Source organism: Emiliania huxleyi (genome assembly GCF_000372725.1).
Source record: "Emiliania huxleyi CCMP1516 chromosome Unknown EMIHUscaffold_14, whole genome shotgun sequence".
NCBI lineage: Eukaryota > Haptophyta > Isochrysidales > Noelaerhabdaceae > Emiliania > Emiliania huxleyi.
In genome coordinates this window covers 1,026,810-1,044,459 of record NW_005201192.1, presented here as the reverse complement: position 1 = coordinate 1,044,459, position 17,650 = coordinate 1,026,810, and the positions used below count along the sequence as shown (strand labels likewise).

General features: G+C 65.8%; 7 protein-coding genes across 7 annotated transcripts in view; 5 read left to right on the top strand and 2 right to left on the bottom strand.

Annotated features, from left to right (window-relative positions):
* Window positions 1–194: 194 nt before the first annotated feature.
* Window positions 195–1,211, top strand: EMIHUDRAFT_63166 (CTP synthase; the record flags this gene model as incomplete). Its single annotated transcript, XM_005787938.1, has 3 exons — window positions 195–592; window positions 662–753; window positions 1,021–1,211. 3 exons carry the CDS (start codon window positions 195–197, stop codon window positions 1,209–1,211), a joined length of 681 nt encoding a protein of 226 aa, XP_005787995.1.
* A 566-nt stretch (window positions 1,212–1,777) lies between these two features.
* Window positions 1,778–2,188, bottom strand: EMIHUDRAFT_47652 (hypothetical protein; the record flags this gene model as incomplete). Its single annotated transcript, XM_005787937.1, has 1 exon — window positions 1,778–2,188. A coding segment is annotated over one exon (411 nt), but the record flags the coding sequence as incomplete, so codon positions are not given.
* An 823-nt stretch (window positions 2,189–3,011) lies between these two features.
* Window positions 3,012–3,865, top strand: EMIHUDRAFT_433891 (hypothetical protein). The gene is made up of 2 exons (XM_005787936.1): window positions 3,012–3,828; window positions 3,851–3,865. Exon 1 carries the CDS (start codon window positions 3,021–3,023, stop codon window positions 3,609–3,611), a length of 591 nt encoding a protein of 196 aa, XP_005787993.1. The 5' UTR covers window positions 3,012–3,020; the 3' UTR covers window positions 3,612–3,828; window positions 3,851–3,865.
* Window positions 3,866–6,582: 2,717 nt separating this feature from the next.
* On the top strand, window positions 6,583–7,098 carry EMIHUDRAFT_98564 (hypothetical protein; the record flags this gene model as incomplete). Its single annotated transcript, XM_005787935.1, has 1 exon — window positions 6,583–7,098. The coding sequence occupies one exon, from the start codon at window positions 6,583–6,585 to the stop codon at window positions 7,096–7,098; it is 516 nt and encodes a 171-aa protein (XP_005787992.1).
* Window positions 7,099–9,530: 2,432 nt separating this feature from the next.
* Window positions 9,531–11,439, top strand: EMIHUDRAFT_98563 (hypothetical protein; the record flags this gene model as incomplete). The annotated part of the gene is made up of 7 exons (XM_005787934.1): window positions 9,531–9,890; window positions 10,069–10,188; window positions 10,267–10,345; window positions 10,375–10,685; window positions 10,982–11,077; window positions 11,175–11,221; window positions 11,289–11,439. The coding sequence occupies 7 exons, from the start codon at window positions 9,531–9,533 to the stop codon at window positions 11,437–11,439; spliced, it is 1,164 nt and encodes a 387-aa protein (XP_005787991.1).
* Window positions 11,440–14,700: 3,261 nt separating this feature from the next.
* On the top strand, window positions 14,701–16,803 carry EMIHUDRAFT_201725 (hypothetical protein; the record flags this gene model as incomplete). The annotated part of the gene is made up of 6 exons (XM_005787933.1): window positions 14,701–15,001; window positions 15,269–15,555; window positions 15,705–15,881; window positions 15,943–16,101; window positions 16,216–16,317; window positions 16,621–16,803. The coding sequence occupies 6 exons, from the start codon at window positions 14,701–14,703 to the stop codon at window positions 16,801–16,803; spliced, it is 1,209 nt and encodes a 402-aa protein (XP_005787990.1).
* A 225-nt stretch (window positions 16,804–17,028) lies between these two features.
* The window catches only part of EMIHUDRAFT_449267 (hypothetical protein), a gene marked incomplete at its 3' end in the record, with an annotated part of 4,263 nt that continues 3,641 nt past the window's right edge, over window positions 17,029–17,650 (bottom strand). Inside the window, exons 13-14 of the mRNA XM_005787932.1 lie at window positions 17,266–17,371; window positions 17,029–17,109 (exon numbers count right to left, since the gene is read on the bottom strand). Of these exons, the coding sequence (XP_005787989.1) occupies window positions 17,029–17,109; window positions 17,266–17,371 (187 nt within the window). The remainder of the gene's footprint in view (window positions 17,110–17,265; window positions 17,372–17,650) is intronic.

Here is a 17,650-nt window from a genome sequence, read left to right as displayed (position 1 = left end):
TCACGCCCAAGATCGGCGGACCGGAGAAGGCCCTCGCCGCCGAGTGGACGTCCCTCGCGGAGCTCGTCGACTCGCTCACGCTCGACGTGCACATCGCCGTCGTCGGCAAGTACACCGAGCTGTCCGACGCCTACCTCTCCGTCACAAAGGCGCTGATGCACGCGTCCTTCGCCGTGGAGCGCAAGCTCCGGATCATGTGGATCGACTCGGCGCACCTCGACGAGACAACGCTCGCGTCGGACCGGCTAGCCTACGACGAGGCGTGGTCCAAGCTGCGGCGCGCAGACGGCGTGCTGGTGCCGGGAGGCTTCGGGATCCGCGCCGTGGAGGGAAAGATGCTCGCTGCAAACTACGCGCGCGAGAACGGCGTGCCTTACCTCGGCATCTGCCTCGGCTTCCAGATCGCCGTCATCGAGTTTGCGCGGTCGGTGCTCGGCGTCAAGACTGCCCACTCGGCGGAGTTCGACGAGAAGTGCGCCACGCCGCTCATCATCTTCATGCCCGAAGGCAGCCGCACTCAGATGGGTGGGACGATGCGGCTCGGCGCGAGGAAGACAATGCTCCGCTCGCCAAAGTGCCTCACCGCGCAGCTGTACAACGGCGCCACCGCCTTCGACGAGCTTTCCCGCGATGATCCCGAGATCACCCGAGATCACCCGAGATTAGGCGCCACCGCCTTCGACGAGCGCCACCGCCACCGGTACGAGGTCAACCCGGCCTACGTGCAGCAGCTCGAGGCGGCCGGCCCAGCATGTGTACCTCACTCCACCACCCAATTGCACATCCTCAGCAGCAGCTTCTCCACCCAATGCCCCTCTCCCCACATCAAAGCCTTCATATGGGCAGGCCGAAGCCCGCTCAACCCTCCCGCTTTCCCCCACCTCGGCTCTGCCGGCCACCCAAAGGGGATGGGGCCTTCTCGGAGCCGCCTCGACACCTCCCCGTAGGCGGCCGGCCTCGACTTTGTCGGCCGCGACACGACGGGCGAGCGGCCGCCGGGCCTGCGAGGCCGGCCGCGAGACCGCCCGAGACCAAGCCGAGTTTGTCCGGGACTAGGCGAGCGGATGGAGGTCTTCGAGCTACAGGGCCACCCCTTCTTCGTCGGCTGCCAGTTCCACCCCGAGTTCAAGTCGCGGCCGATGAAGCCGTCGCCGCTCTTCCTCGGCCTCCTCCGCGCCGCCTCCAAAGCCGCCACGGCCAAGCAGCCCTAGACCCGCTCGCCGGCTCAGCTACCCACAGAGGCGACGGCAAAGGCGGGTTGGGGCGATCAGGCCGCTGGCGCGGTCCCGGCATCTTCTTTGTGCATGTGTGGCGCGAGGAGGCTCATGGGTGAGAGGCGTTTTGAGGGTTGAGCGCCACCACTTGGATGCGCCCTGTGCGCTGGGCGCGCAACCGGCCCCTTTAGCGCGCGCAACGACACCGCGCGAGTGCAGTTGCGCGCAGGGCCGGTTGCGCAGTACTCGGTACCCCCGCGTTCGCCGTTCGTGTCTGAGGTGAGAGCTCTCTGGCTTCTCTTGTCTGTTGTCTCTACGTTACACGCGCGCGGGCCGCGGCGCCCCGGCCGTTTTCTTCGCGTCCCTCTGCCCTTCCTAGCAAGGACCAACATACCCTCACGCTCATCAGACTGTACTGCAACCGTACCCTGTACCTTATTCAACTCTGCGACGACCCCGCGCGTCAGCCGGCGAGGTCCGAGAAAGTCGCGAACAGGTCGCGAACGACGGAGAGCTACCAGCTGTATGCATGCATTCGATGCGTCAGAGGCTCAGAGCTCCAGCTTCGCGTACACCCGTGCGAACTCCTCAAACGAGATGACGCCGTCACCGTTGGCGTCTATCTCCCTGAAGATGGCCTCCACCACCTCCTCCGATGGGCGGGCTCGGGCGGCTGCGTCGAGGGCGACCCTGAGCTCCTGCAGGTCGATAAAGCCACTGCCGTCAGTGTCCAGCTCCCTAAAGGCGGCCAGGGCGGGAGACTCGCTCATTGCCGCCTCTTCACCCTCCATGGCATCGCTCAGCCCCTTTGTAAACTCCTCGAGGCTGATCTCGCCGTCGCTGTTCGTGTCCATCGCTCGGAACACCGCCTCGCTTTGCTCGAGGCTGACGGCGCCGCCAGCCTTTGCGAGCGCCGCTTGCAGCTCCGCAAGCGTGAGGAAGCCGGACTGGTCGGTGTCAAGCTCAGCAAAGATGGATGGACTGAGCACCGCAGTTCGCAGGCGGTTGAACTGCTCAGCGGTGATGCGCGGAGGCCGCCCTTTTTGCTCGCCGGCGTTGAGAAGGGCTGGAGGGGCGCGCAGGCCGCTGGGCTTGCTGAGTGGCGATCGAACGGAGCAGCACGCGAGGAACAGGGTTGCTGACATACACACATACACATACACACAGGATTCCTACGCCCAAACAAAGAAAAATTCGTTGGGCGACCACACAGCAAGAAAAGTGCTCTTGCGTTACGGTGATCTAATCACACGAATGCCATGTTCGGAAAAACCCGCCGCCTCGCCGCCACCCCGCCCGCTCGCGCCCGACTTTCTACCTCCTCGTGATCGCCGTGCCGTTTGTCTCGCCGTCAGAGATGTCCTGCCTGCCGTCTGCTGCCGCCGCGCCGCCTTACCGCCGACCCTTACCGTGCCGCGCCGCCTTTACGCTTTACACACACACCTTACTTTCTGCTCGACCGAGTTTGCGCTGATGAGCGAACCGAGCCGCCGGGTGCCCCGCAGCGGCCTCGCTGGGCCAGAACGTCGGCCCCGAGTGCTCCGCAGCAGCCTCGCTGGGCCAGAACGTCGGCCCGCGAGGTGGGGTGCTAGTCTGGGACCCATACGTGGCGGTTCCCTTGCTCCAAGCGCTTGCGCTTCGGCGGTAGTGATCTAATCACCCGAATACCACGTTCGGATCGCTTCTCATCGCAAAACCCGTCAGCAGTTCACCTACGGGTATGTTCGTAAGAGCTACATACACTGAGAGGTGAGGAGACTGTTTTTGAAAAAGACACTGCGATCGAAGGTTCGACGGAGCCCGGCCATGCTTACCGTGGCTGCCCTCCTGTCGCCCGCCGCCGTGAGGCTGGCGCCGCCGATGATGCAGATTAGCGACAAGTGCGGCGGCGCGGTGCCCTTCGCCCCGCTCGGCACCGCGGGGGGCGGCAGCTCGGCGACAACCGCCGCAATGAGCGGTATGACAGGCGCCGTCCGCCGCACACCGGGTCGGGTGCCGCAGCAGCGCAACCGCTGGCCCCTCGACCCCAACGTGAAGAGCGTCCTGGATCTGCAGCGCGGCAGCGTGGATGCCGCCCCGGCGCGAGCACAGGCAGGCGGCGGGGTGGGCGCTGCCGCTGCGCAGTTTCAGCGGCTGGCCGAGGGCACCGCCGCGGCGGGCAATGCGGCGGGTGCGGCTGACAGTGCGGCCAGCCCCGACGGCCTCCGCGCCATGATCGAGGCCACGACCGCCGACAAGAAGTCCGCCGTGAAGGCCCGGTACGACGCCCTCCTGCAGCAAAAGGACGAGCAGTTGGCCGCCCTCTCGGCGGAGCGCGAGGCCGTGTTGGCGGAGCTCGAGAGGGAGTGCGACAAGATCGACACCGAGGCGGCCGCCGCGCTGGCCTTTGCCGTGTGATGTGACATGTGAGTGCAGCAGTCACGTACAACTGCGCTGCCCTTATGCCCTTTGTGCTCTCGCCGCCCTTCTCTCGCCGCCCTGCTGCTGCGCTCTCGCCGCCCTTCTTTCCCCCGGCCGGCAGGCCAGATCGGACTGCAGTGCACCGACTGGGCCCTGCGGGGACCCGCAGCTTTGAGATCAAAGGCTTTGTGTGTTGTGTCGGAATATGATATATGTGACAAAAACAAACTCTGTATGTGAATGTGTAGCCACGGCGTGTCTACGGGCGGGGGGTGTGGAGGGTGAGTTGACCAGGGGGTTGTGCGCCGGGCCCTCCTGCTCCGCCGCAGGCGCCTGTTGATAGGTCCATGTGATAGCCCTGGATGGGCAATGCATACGCCTCACTGGACCTCAGATCGCCCGACCGCGTCCCGGTGCTCTGCCGTCGGATTTGTGACGCCGCCGCACCGCGCCGCGGGCGCGGCCGGGGGCCCTCCGGAGGCCGAGGATGGCCGTGGCGGACCGGGACGAGCTCTGGGAGGGGGGGGGTGTCAGTGAGTATATTGTAGAGACTAACCATGTGCACAATAACTCTCAGTCTAGCTAAGCGAGGGGAGGCGATTCCGGGGCCGTACAGCAGCTTGACGTGCTTCGCCGGCGTGCGTCCTCTGGGGGGGCGCGGGGGCCCTAGAGGGTATCCATGCGGGGGGGCGATGGGGTCCCATGGCCCGCCGCAGGCGCCGATTTTTTCGGTTTTTTTGCGCGATTTTTCACTTTTTCATGGGAATTCGGCGTACTTGCGGCCATGCTATCACGCCTTGCGACAGCCTGTCGGCGCTGCTGACCGTGCCATGCTGCACAATTGATCACCTGCATAGCTCGCGGCCTTAGTATCAAGCATTCAGTGACGACCTGATCGTACGGCCAGTCGGAAGGTGTCCTTCCAACGTGTGCACGCTTCTGACGCAATGCGCGTCGCCTCGGATTGGCTGCTGGCACTCTCGAGGCTATGCCTACACAGCCTCGCGCGCATGGGCAGTCAAGAGGGACCACGCACCTTCTCAGGACAGCACCAGTGCCTCTCTCTTGGACCGGCAAACGTGGTGGTCTCGTGTTACCAATGTGGGACCAGTGCGGCATCGCGCCATCGACAGCTCTGAACTGCGCCTCACCACTGACCGGGAAGGCCGCCAAGTGGGCCAGCACCGGTCGCACATTGTGGCAGCAGTCAGCAGTGCATGTCTGATAGCTAGAGCAGCAGCGTCAGGGTCTCGCAGGGTCGGATCGTGTCAAGCCTCTCGCCCGGCCGGCCGTGTGCAGACGTCGGCCTGTCTGCTGTCTGGAGTGATCTGTCGGCGGTCAGTACGACCAATCAGGTCGGAGTTTTCTGATGGTTGGAGGGTCTATCTGTATGTACTCCTCGAGTTCTCTCCAAATCTGCCCTCTACTTAACCGTACTTAATCGGGAAGTTGGTGCTAACGGAGACTAACGGAGCCGGAGCCCCATTTCCGTACTGCTGCGCGGCGCACGGTGCCTCCGGGGGCCCCCGCGCCCCCCCAGAGCGTGCGTCCCGGACGCCGGAGCGGTGCCGGAGCGCGGCGAAATCGGGGGACACCGTCACCGACGAGCGCGTTGGAGTATTCACTCCGGACAAAGACGGGCACACAGCGGACGGTGCGGGGCGTGTGCCCGTCATAGCGGCGAGGCGCGGGACCATCTGTGGCGAAGTGGGTCGCGTCCCCCGATTTCGGTCAACCCAGCATCCACACCCTTTATTCACTATCTTGTTTTGTTGTCTATTCCGGCAGAATTCGAGGGTTGAGGGGCCACGTGGATTGAAGATCCCTCACACCAAGATCGTGCAGGGCCAAGACACTTTTTTTTTACGCAGTCTCTTCCCCACGCTGCTCGCTGGCCTGACGGGCCACATATAGATGAGGTTGTTTCGCCGGCCGCCGCTTGGCGTTTGTGCCGTTGAATCCACGACGCGCAGGCAGTGCGCCCGGCTGAGCGGCGTTTCGATGTCACTCGATGGGGCGTCGCCTCACAAGGTGTGGATCGCTATGATGCGCAAGGTCGCACAGCCCGAGTCCTTCCTCCCGGAGGGAATGCCTGTCTCGGTGGAGCTGCACGCCCCGGCTGGCTCAGGCCCGACATGGCGCTGCCTGACCTTCACAAGGCAATGACGCGCCACCTCGTACGACTCGGAGGTCGAGGAGCACGTGTACGTCGACCGGCTTGCCAAGCAGATCCGCTTCGTGCCGCTGCGCCCCGACGGATCCGAGTCTGAGTCCGAGGTGGTCAACGCGCTGCTCCAGGCGAGCGCGGCACGCCTCCAGCAGTAGCCTGCGCCTAGCACGTGAGGCGGCTTCTGAATCTGTGCCGCTTATAGGAGGCGCCTGCGAGCCTCGAGTACTTTTCCCGCAACCGCCGGACCGGCGAGCGACTCGAGTGGCGGCCGCGCTCTCTCGCCGTTCGCCCCCCCCGCGCGCGGTGCCTGTGAGGCGCGCCACGAGCCCGTGTAGGTCCGTTTCGGCCGCGGCGCTGCATGCCGACTTTGAGATGTCGCGGACCATCCAGCTGGCGAGGGAGCTCGAGGCTGCCGACGCGGAGGAGGAGGAGGCCGACCTGGCTGGCGGCGCCTGGAGCTGACGCCGGTAGTTCAGAGCGCCGGCGGCGTGCGGATAGAGCGCTCTGGCGTCTGGGGGATATAGGCCAGCGGATCCGATTATGATGCTCGCCACCTCAGACCCTCGCGCTGGGGCCGGTGGCTGGGCGGACGTGGACCGCACACAAAGTTAATTCTTTTCTTCTCCGAGGACCTTTCCCAGTAGCTTCGCTCTTCGTCTTGCCGCCGCCTAGAGATCCACCCGGCCCAGGTCGCACCAAGGTGCAGTAGAGACCGGACACAGAGAGATAACCTAGTCGTTGCTGCTCACACAAAAGCGCAATCCCGGGATCAGGTCGCACGCTGCTCACGCCGTCTCGATGATCGCTGCTCTCGCCGTCAACGCGCTGCTGCCCGGTGCGCCGCCGCCGCAGACCACAGCGACTCGGCGCGGGCTCCTTGGCGGCTTTGCCGCTCTTGTCGCTGCGCCCGCCGCCAGCCACGCCGTCACCGCACGGACCGGCCTTTCCTCGGTCTTCACGGGTGAGTACGACGACCCACAGCACCCGGGCTGCTTGCGCTCAATCAAGGTGGGCGGCGCACCCATGCTGCCAAGCGGCCGCCGCTCGCGCAATCCGCAGGCCGCCATCGCCGGCGTCGATAGCGCGTGCGATGCGAGGCCTGAGGCGTCGGCAGTGTGGAAGCTGACTGGCTCGGTCGCGGAGAGCGGCGAGTCAATCGCGATCGACTTTTCGCCAAAGGGAGGGCCAAAAGACCTCCTTGGCGTTTGGGAGGGCGACGGCATCAAGTTCCCTGACGGAAACAAGTGGACCAAGGTCCCGAATGGAACACCGAGCCGCAGGCCCGCTAGCCTCGCGACTCTCAACTCGGACTAGCTGCGCAGCCGGCCTTCACGGCGAGACGCGAGGTGGGGGCTCGGCCCTCGCCGGGAGATTCGGGACGCCATCCTTGAGACAGTGCTTGCGTTGAGGAGCACACTTGAGCACAACAGACAGTGAACACGTAACCACGTAAGTCGTCGCGGTGTCGGGTGTTGCGCGAACTGGGCTCTGGGGATCTAAAACACGTGCCGAGATAAGGTAAGGGGAACGCGGACGACTGAATACTCGGGGTCTAGTGGTGTCAGAGAGTCGAGTCAGAGACGTAGGATTCCTATGCTACAAAGGCCACCGCGGCGTGGACCAGAGATGAGGACCCTAGTCAAAGGGAACAACGGAGACGCTACCGATGACGCGAACCGAGGCACGGACGCCGGCGGGGACGGGGAGGGCGACAGCGACGTCGAGGTTGACGCAACCGTATCGAGAGCGCCACCCAAAAAGGGGCGGACAGCCATGGAGGTCACCGAATGGAGGGCGAACGGCACGATGCGAAAAGGCAGGGCGAGGCGGATGGAGAAAGAAGTGCCGAGAAGGCCATGGTGGAGGGGAGGGACGGGAGGACGAAAGAAGGGCGAGGAGGACGAGCGGCCCGCACAGACCGCGAGCAGACAGCGCCTGCTGGCCATTTCGAGACATTCGCCAAGAACGCTAGCTACATGGGAGGGCTTCGTGAAGGATGGATTGAAAAACATTCGAACAAAGAAGAGGCGACGGGAGGAACCGGCGGAGGATGCAGTGACGTGACACACACACACACACACACACACACACACACACACACACACACACACACACACACACACACACACACACACACACACACACACACACACACACACACACACACACACACACACACACACACACCGCTCACCCACGCGCACCGGGCCTTGCACTTTGAATGCCGTGGGGCTCCTGTCGTCAGACGTGGAGACGCGAGGGTTGCCCCCCCTTGCCCCACCACCTCGTGTGTGTGGAGAAGTTTACCTTACCTTACCTTACCCTAGTCAACTCTGTGCCTCTGTGGACGGTCATCCGTGTACATCGTCAACGTCATCGAATTTTACCTAGACGCGGTTCTAAGTTGTAGTATACATACTCTATCGACCTGACCGGAGCGCGCTGACTGACCGGGTACCACCTCTCTCCCTCACCGGATCTTGCGGGTGGCCTGGCGAGGTACTTCCAGCCTGCTGTGGGAACAGCTGACGCAGTCTCGCCGAGGCTCGCCCCAGCAGGCGTGACCTGCCTCAGCAGTGCCAGGTCGGCCTGACTCGGCGCTCGATTCAGCCTCCGAGGCCCGGCATCTGGCCAGTGGGTGCACTGGACAGACTCGTGGAGGTGGTGGCAAAAAGTCCGACGCGACGCGTCCACCCGACTGCGCGGCTTGACGGCTGTCGTGCTGCGGGCACGACAGCCGTCAAGCTCTTGCCGCCGTACCGGTCGGCTGGAGACGCGCGCGCGCGACTCCCAGGGCAGTCTTTGGCATGGCCTCGCCTGCCTGCGCACCCGTGCGTGCATGTCGCGCGCAAACATGGTCCTGCGCGTTGGCGCTGCCCACCATTGCGCCATTGCGCGCATGTGGACACGACCGTCGGTGACCACAGCAGCGTGTGCGTCTTGTGATGTACATGTATTTTAGCTCTAAAACTCGCCCGGCGAACACCGACTGCGAGAGAGGGATCGCACGCGCGTGGCGCGCCAGCAGCAGCCCGGGGGGAGGGCGCGCTCTCTCTCTGCCTCTGCGCAGAGCTCTGGGCAAGTGCGTGTGAGGCGCGCAGAGCGCGCGTCCGTTGCACGGTCCGACTAGGGCACCAATCGGCGCCGAACGCGCGCGCCAGAGCGGACTGGGGTCGCTCGGTACATGCCCTGGCGCGCGCCAGGACGGCTGCCGAGGGCCTGCGGCAGGGGACGAGGGTGAGCTTCAAGCACCAGAAAGGACCTCACCGCCTGGGGGGATCTGCTCTGGGGTGACAGGGGATGGTTGGGTATGCGTGGCTACGTGTGCTATTGTGTGCTACTGGAGATCTGGGACCCTTCTCGGGCCCTCTCGAGCTCTGGCGCAGCGCCGCGCTGCAGGCTGTGCGAGTGGTGTGACGGCGCGCCTCTCGGTGGTTGGGCGTAGGTCGTGCCGTTGGAGGCCCGGAGCCGCGGCGGCGAGTCGCGCATATTCGTCGCCGGCGCGCGCGCCGGCTGTGAACAAACGTAGTCGAGAGGGGACGCACGCACGCGCCCCTTGAAACGAGGCTCGGCCGTCCCACAGACTTGACGAGGCGAGACACGCCTCTCGGGTTGACTCGGCCAGACAAAAACCCCGAGAGGCGTGGGAGTACCTCGCCAGCGGGTGGCACGTCAAAACCGAAAGGGCGGGCGGGGGGACGACTACGCGCCCTTCGAGCCTGGCGATCTGTCGTCTTGTGCTGCCGATGCTCCGCGTTCTATCGCTGCAGAGGGCAGGCCGGCTCTCCCGCCCGCTCAGGCCAGCTCTCCCGCTGCGGTGCAACTACTGCTCCCGTGCGCCATCGCCGCCCTCAATCAACAGTGCAGAGACGGCCTCAAAGATCGCACGCTGGTCGCTGCGGCTCAACGCGGACAACACATTCCTCAGCTACCACCGCAACGCTATTATCGCCACCGTGGCGGGCGCCGCGATGGTGCAGTACCGTAAGGGAGAGGGCCGGCCGCCGCTCGCGGCCGCCTGCCTCTTTGCCATCGGAGGCATGTACATGTACGTTGGCTCCTTTGTGTACGTGCTGCAGGCGTGGCGGCTGCGGACCACGCTGTCGGTCTCGCCCGCCCAGTTTGTGCTGCTCACGCTGCACGCGGCGTGGCCTCTCACGTTGTGGAGTGTCGCCCTGACCTGCCTACTCGAGGCGCGTGCCTCTCTTCACACCTCTCCAGTCTCCCGACAGCTTCGCGCGCACACCTCTTCTTCACGCCTCTCTTCCTCCACACCTCCCGCAGGACACGCCCTCGTGGCTGCTCAACGCGCTGGCGCGAGTGGAGAGGCGGCTGCCCACCGCAATCCACCGCTCTCTCTTCCTGCAGCCAGAGTCTCTGCGGCCGGTCGTCTCCCTGCTCGAGGTGGTCTTCCCACCCCACTCCTCTCTCAGTGCCTCTGCTTCTTCACCCCCACCTGTGACTCTCTCTCTCTCTCGGCAGGTGGTGCACGCGCACGAGAGCAAGCGGCTGCAGAGCGGCGCCATCGGCACGGCTGCCGGCGACACTCTGCGGACGGCGTGTCTTCAGCACCAGAGGGCGTGGCTCTAGGCGCCATTGGCAAGGCGTACCGGAACGTCGCCGCCGACGGCAAGCGGGTGCGCTCCTACCAGGAGATCGACCGAGAGCGGCGCCGCACCTCTCGGCGGGCGCTGCCCGAGTCCGGTCCGGGCGACGCGCGCGACGAGATGGCGGCGAAGCGCGAGATGAGCGCCTCCTTCGGGGTGGTGCTCTCCGACCTGGACTACGTCGCGATCATCTGGCTCCGGCTCGGCCGCATCGCCGCGCTGCACGCGCAGCTGGCGCCGCTCGCCTCCTCGGCCAAGGTGGTGACGACCGAGGACGCGATCCCGCTCGTCGAGGTACTTCCTGCCCTCCCCGCCTCCCTGCTGCCCTCCCCGCCTACTTCCTGCCCTCCCCGCCTACCTGCTGCCCTCCCCGCCTACCTGCTGCCCTCCCCGCCTACCTGCTGCCCTCCCCGCCTACCTGCTGCCCTCCCCGCCTACCTGCTGCCCTCCCCGCCTACCTGCTGCCCTCCCCGCCTACCTGCTGCCCTCCCCGCCTACCTGCTGCCCTCCCCGCCTACCTGCTGCCCTCCCCGCCTACCTGCTGCCCTCCCCGCCTACCTGCTGCCCACCCCGCCTACCTGCTGCCCTAGGCGGTGAGCGAGACGGCGGACCAGCTCGAGATCGCCCTCGAGGCCGAGACGAAGCGGATCCGCGACCAGTCGCTGCTCCGCTCGTTGCTGCCCGAGGTCTGGCATCGCGTGCTCTTCACCGAGCTGGCACGCCCCCGGGAGCCGCACAGACGGTCCGTTGCGGGCAGCAGACGCACACCAGCGCTGTGGGTAGGCCCGCCTCGAGGAGGAGCTGACCGCCGTGCGCGCGCTCAGCCGGCGGTGCGAGGCGGTGCGGCACGATGTCGGCTGAGCTCACCCGTGATCACCCGAGATGACCCGAGCGTAGGTGCGAGGCGGTGCGGCACGATGTCGGCTCGCGGACCGACGGCTGGATGGACGGCCAATCGCGAGTCCCGGACGAGTGGCATCGGCCGGTGGAGCGGCTGGACATGGGAGGGGAGGAGGAGGCCGTCAAGAGCGCTCTGCTCACCTCGTGAGAGGCGTTACGCGCAGTTTCTGTCATCAAAAAAACGGTTCAGTCTTGCTCAAAGCACAAAGGCAAAACACGACGCTCTCCACTCGTCTCTGCGGAGTGCGGTTGACAGGGCGTGCAGCAAAAAAAAACCTCGGACATTTTACGAACTCCTTGGCGACGTGCGCGTCGCGTCGCCAAGGCTCTGCGACCTCGGTCGTACAATCGGCGACCTCGGTCGCACAACCGGCCGGATGCGCGGGTTTTCAGCCAGGTTCCCGCGCACCGGCCACGAACTCGACTCGCACAGCAAAAAAATCCGGTGCTGGCGCGCCGCTCCCACGCTTGACCACACTCGCTGCACTGCTCAAAGCCAACCCTACCTCACTGGCCGCCTCCGACACTGTCCCGCGCGTCTCGCGCCCCAACTGACAACTCATCATTGTCCCTCGGACACCACTCTCCAGCTGCGCTACCTTCGCCCACCTACCGCTCTCGCATGACATCTCGACAATCCTCATCTCTCCAGGCCCAAGACTCCTAACCACTGCCCCTGCTCGCCCAGGACCACGAAGCGCCGCCCGCGCGCCCATTGACCCCCCAATCAGCCCTCTTGCTGTCCCTCAATCCCCACCCACCAGATGTACTGCCCTCGCCCACCCAATACTCTCACCCTCCTGACCCGGACAGTCCAGGTACAGGAAAAGCGGGGAGCGGGGCCCGATCCAAGTGCGTTGGATCGTCAACGATGGCCCGCCGGCAACATCGCAAAGAGCAGCGCCGTCTGTTCAAGGAAAGGCGCAAGACGTTCCTTTGTGCGCGCCCCAGAAGTGGGTCCCCAGAAGTAGGCTGATCGAATGGAGTGAGGTGTCGCGCACCAGGGGAAGTGAGCGTGTGGCCCCGCTTCCGCACGCCTCTTCAGGGGACTGGTTTCTAACCGCTGCGGCTGGCGCATGCAGGCCCCAGGACCGGTCTGACGCGAACCACCGAGGTTGAACCAGGAGCAATGATGCGCATGGGGGGACACAACACACAAGACTCAAGATCTCTATAAAAAGCCAAAACCAATGATTTCTATGTGTCATATACGGAGAACGGAGAGCGAAGAGGGAGAAAATCACGCGCAGTCAAGTACAGACCTAGCCTCCAGAGAGCCAACAGCCATGAAGGCAAAAAAGGGTGGAGAGAGCATTTTGATTTTCCGACAGGGGCCGGACAGCCCTAACTGTCTAAGCACGCAGCCCTCCCCATTGGTACCCACGCGTCCGCCGGGAAGCTTTCGCTCTGCGGCGCGGGCGAGGGCGGCGCTGCGGCGGCGGAAGTCTCCTTTGGCACACCGCCGGTTCGCTCGTCGCCCTGTGGCGATCCTTTGCAGAGGCGGGGCGCCTCGACGGCGCGATGGGAGGCTCGCATGGCGGTGCGGTGGTGCGGCTAGTCGTCCCGCCGCACGGTACGGCGAGTGCGACGGTGAGTCTCGGCTGGTACTTCCCGGCGCGCGACTTTATGGGCGGGGTGGTCGGCAAGTTCTACGCCTCCTCGAGGCTCGTGCGCGGCTCCGAGGAGGCGGCGCGCACGCTCCTGCCGGGCAGCGAGGCGGCGGCAGACGTGCGAGCCCCCCCCCCTCTCGTGTCCCCGGCGTGTCCGCGACATGTCCGCGACACGTCCCGCAGGTGCGCGGCCGGGCTTCCTCCATGACACGTCCCCTCCATGACATGTCCGCGACACGTCCCCTCCATGACACGTCCCGCAGGTGCGCGGCTGGGCTTCCTTCGCGGCGACCCTCTCCTCGCCGTCGAGCAGCCTGCCGGCCTGGCTTGGCGACTCGCTGCTCATCTCCCTCCAAACTGGAAGCTGACTGAGGCGGGCGGCTATCAAGAGTACGAGCTGCCAGCCGACTCTCGCGTCTACCAGTGGCGCTACTTCAAGTACACGGACGAGTACAAGAAGGGAGAGGAGAAGACGGTGGCGCCAGCGCCGCCCACGCTCTTTCCAGACAATGCTCGGCAATGCTCAGCTTGCACGGAGCACGGGGACGCGATGGCAGTCAGTCGAGACCAGTGCTCGAACTTTACCGGTATGGGAGTTTTTGGCTAATCAAACCCTAGGCCTGCACTAATCAAAAAGTGGTATGGGATACCACCTGCCTCACGGAAACCAAAAGCGAGTCCGAGTGCATTTTTGCGGCTAAATCGGCGAAATTGGCAAAATACCCGGTATTTTGCGGGTATACCTGTAAAAATCCGGGTATACCCGGGTAATACCCGCACTTTTGCATGGCTTCGCCTCCTGGCACCTGGGACCACACCCACAGCCGCTACACTAATCAACACTTACGCCTACCACTTTCGCATACCACTATACCATACCACTTCAAAGTTAATCAAAATATCACCAAATACCGGTCTCATACCGGTAAAGTTCGAGCACTGGTCGAGACACCGGAGCGGTGCGGAGGCGCTCCGTTGTCTTCGTCGTCGGACAGCACACAAGCCATCGGCACTACCAGTGCCGCGACGCGCACGGGCCTCCGTCACAGGCGCCTCGAATGGGCCTTTTCCGGCCGCGCCAAAGTGCTCGCCAAATATCTCGACCATCGCAGAGCAGACTGTGAACTTCGCTACGACGCTGCGGCGGGCGTGGGGCGTGCACTTTGCGCGCGAGTTCGCGCGGCACCGCATCCGACGCGTGGTGTTCGTGGGGGCCCCGCGGCGACAGCCGGGCAGGCCTCTCGCGACGGCCGATGGAGACTGGCCAGCGCTGTCGGCGGGCGAGTTTGCGGCGCACGCGCTGCGCGTAGGCGGCGCGTGGGCGGGCGGCCCGCCCGGCCGTCGGTGAGCACCGGACGCGAGGGTCGGTCGGCTCTTAACTAGCTGTATATAGTCGCGATCTGCCGGCGTGCGTATGAGCTCACTAGCTAGAGCTCACACTAGAGGCCGTCATCGCATTCGCCTTCCTGGGACCCAGCGCTGACTTCTGACTGTCGTTGCTGTCTCTCCCCCTTCTCGACTGTCTGTGCTTGTGCGTCTTGGGTCCGGAGTTGTGCGTTTATGTGAATGAGCGGGCCAGCAGCGCGGGCGGTTTTCCGGCTTGGGTGCTCGCGGCTCCCTACCTCGCCCTCGGGCCAGGCCCGATGATGTTGCTGTCCGTGCTTTCCGGCTGGCACGCTGCGGCGTTGTCGACAAGGAGTCGCACGACCCTGCTGAGCGGTGTCGTGCAGCAGCAGGAGCAGCAGCAGCAGCAACAGCAGCAGCAACGACAACAGCAAACCGACTCAGAGACTGGACGCATGCTCTCACAGTCAGACACGCCGCTCATCGACGCGATACAGCGGGCCTCCCAGTCCGTCCGCGCGCCCTTCTTCTTCCCTGGCCACAAGATGGGCGAGGGCGCGCCGGCGCCGCTGCGAGAGGCGGTCCTGGGCGGTGCCGCCGGCCGAACAGCTCCGCTGCGGTCCGACTTGCCGGAGCTTCCGGAGCTGGACAACCTCTTCTCGGCGGAGGGCCCGATCCACGAGGCACAGCAGCTGGCGAGCGAGGCCTTTGGCGCCCGTAGCACCCACTTCCTCATCAACGGCTCCACGGGCGGAGGTTTTGCGGTGCACCCAGGACTTGTCCATGACGTGTCCGAGACATGTCCGATAGGCTCCACGGGCGGCATCCTCGCGGCGGCATGACCCTCGTCTCGCGGCCTCGAAGCGGTGTCCAGGGCGCGTCCACGAATGCCCCTTCATGTCTGGTAGGTCATCGCGTGCGTCCAGCACTTCCTCTCAGCTCGGCAAGGTGGAGGTGGAGGCGGGGGCGGAGGCGGGGGCGGGGGCGGGGGCGGAGGCGGAGGCGCGCCTGCCCCCAAGGTAGTGATTCCGCGCAACGCGCACAAGTCGGCGTTGCACGCCCTTGTCACCTCCGGCGCCGCGCCCGTGTGGCTCGACTCTCGGTGGGACGCGGCGCAGCAGCTGGTCCTCGACGCTGACGTCGGCGCGTCGTTGCCGTCGCTGCTCGAGCGGCACGGCGGCGAGATCGCGGCGGTGCTCCTCGTCTCGCCAACCTACCACGGGGTGCTCTCCGACGTGGAGGCCGCGAGCCGGCTCTGCCGCGCCGCCGGCGTGCCCCTCATCGCCGGCGAGAGGACCCCGTGTGTCGTGGTGCGCAAGACTCGTCGCCGTGACCCTTAGGCGTGCGCCACCCTCCCCTACCCCATAGTACCCGAACCCGCCCTCCCCTACCCCATAGTACCCGAACCCACCGGCTCGTCGCCGGGACCCCGTTAGGCGTGCCCCTCATCGTCGACGAGGCGCATGGCTCGCACTTGGGGATGGCACCGGGGCTGCCGCGCCCCGCCTTGTCGCGCGGCGCCGACCTCGTCATCCAGAGCAGCCACAAGACGCTCGGCGCGATGACGCAGGCTGCAATGCTTCACATCTCCGCCGACTGCCCGCTGCCGCACGGCGCCGCCCCTCGCGCGCTCGAGGTGACACTTCCGAGACATTTCCTCGACACGTCCGAGACGTTTCTTAGGTGTCGTCCCTCAGGCACTCGAGCTGGTGCAGAGCAGCAGCCCATCGTACTTGCTGCTGGCCTCCCTCGACGCCGCGCGGTGGCAGTATGCGGACGCGGACGCGCGCAGGGACACGGCCGCTGCCATAGCGTTGGCGCAGCAGGCGCGCCGCCGCCTCTCGCAGCTGCCAGGCGTGCGTGTCTTCGCGCTGCCAGGGGGGGGCGCGGCCGGCGGCGGGGTGGAGACGGACCCGCTGCGCGTGGTTGTGCGGTGCGACGACGCCGGGTCGGGGTTCGACCTCGACGAGGCGCTCATCGAGCGGCACGGTGTGTACTGCGAGCTGCCCGAGCTGCGGCACTTGACCTTCGCCTTCAGCTTGGGCACCACGCAGGGCGATGTCGACCTGCTCGTCGAGGCGGCAGCGCAACCACCACGCCACACTCTCCAGCGGCACGCCGTTCCACTCCTCCTTCACCCCTCCCCCAAACCGCTCCCCAAGGCGCTGCGAGACGTCACCGCCGACGCCGACGCCGCGCCCTTCGCCGCCGCCGCAGACGACGCAGCCTCAGCCCCGGCGGCCTCGGCCTCAGAAGCGGCACCAGCGGCACCGGCGCCGGTGTGGCTGCCCTTGCCTGCCGCCGTCGCCGACGGCCGGGGTTTGACGCCCCGCGAAGCCTTCTTCGCACCGTCGGAGCTGGTCGACGCGCGCGAGGCGGTGGGGCGATTGAGCGCAGAGCTAGTCTGCTCCTACCCCCCGGGCATCCCCGTCTTCTTCCCGGGCGAGCCCATCACAGCGGAGGCGCTGCAGCACATTCGCGCGCTCAGGGCGGCCGGCGCCGACGTCTGCGGTTGCAGCGACGCCTCGCTTGCGCGGCTCTGCGTTGTGGCGGAATGAAAAAACACCTGAGGACATCTGCAGTTGAGAATTTTGTTCAGTGTTCACCACCCATGCTGCGCGTATCACAGTATGAACACCTCTCCATCCATCCTCTCCCCAGCAGAAAAAAGCGCGCGCTCTCTGCCTCTCTCCGACCCCGACCACGCCGCCGCCCCCCCGCCCCGCCACGAGTCGCGCGCAACGGAGAAAAGGCAGAAAAGCCGGATGAAAGTGAGAGGCGTCTCAGATGCCGCAGCACTCGAGCATCATTCCGATGGCGGTCGGGCAGCATTCCCCCGTCAGTGCAGAACAGCCCGGGTGCGCCTTGCAAGCCGCGTCCGCTGGCGGCGGGCTGCCACCGCCGCCGCCGCCGCCGCCGCCGCTGGGTGGAGGTGGGCCGCCACCGCCGCCCTTGCTGCCGCTGCCGCCGCCCGAGGGCAGGCAGCTGTCGTCTGCGTCCGACTTGTCCTTTGAAGGCACCGGCTTGCGTGGCGGCGCAAACGGGTTCGCGGCGTCATCGACGGGCGCTCCGTCGTCGTGCTGGTAGAGGAGGAGGAGACCGGCCCAGGTGGACGCTGCCACATGCCTGCACGGCGAGCATGCGGGGGTGAGGGGGCTGATGGGGGGGGGGGGGGGGGGGGGGCTTTAGGCCCTAAAAAAGAAAACCAGAATTCCCCTCCCGGGGAAAGGCGGGGACCCAAAAACCCCCTCGGAAGGGGCAAAAGGGGGTTCGGATTTAAAGGGCTCCGGGGAGCGGAAGTAGGCCCCCCCCATCCCCGGTTCGAAACCCCCCGGGGATACCGCGGGCGGGTCTTTCTTGATGTGGGGTTTTATATTCCCTCCAAGAAACCCACCGGGGCCCCCC

Excerpts from the sequence above, each read along its gene's own strand:
- EMIHUDRAFT_433891 (XM_005787936.1), top strand. The coding sequence starts at position 3,021 with ATGCTTACCGTGGCTGCCCTCCTGTCGCCCGCCGCCGTGAGGCTGGCG.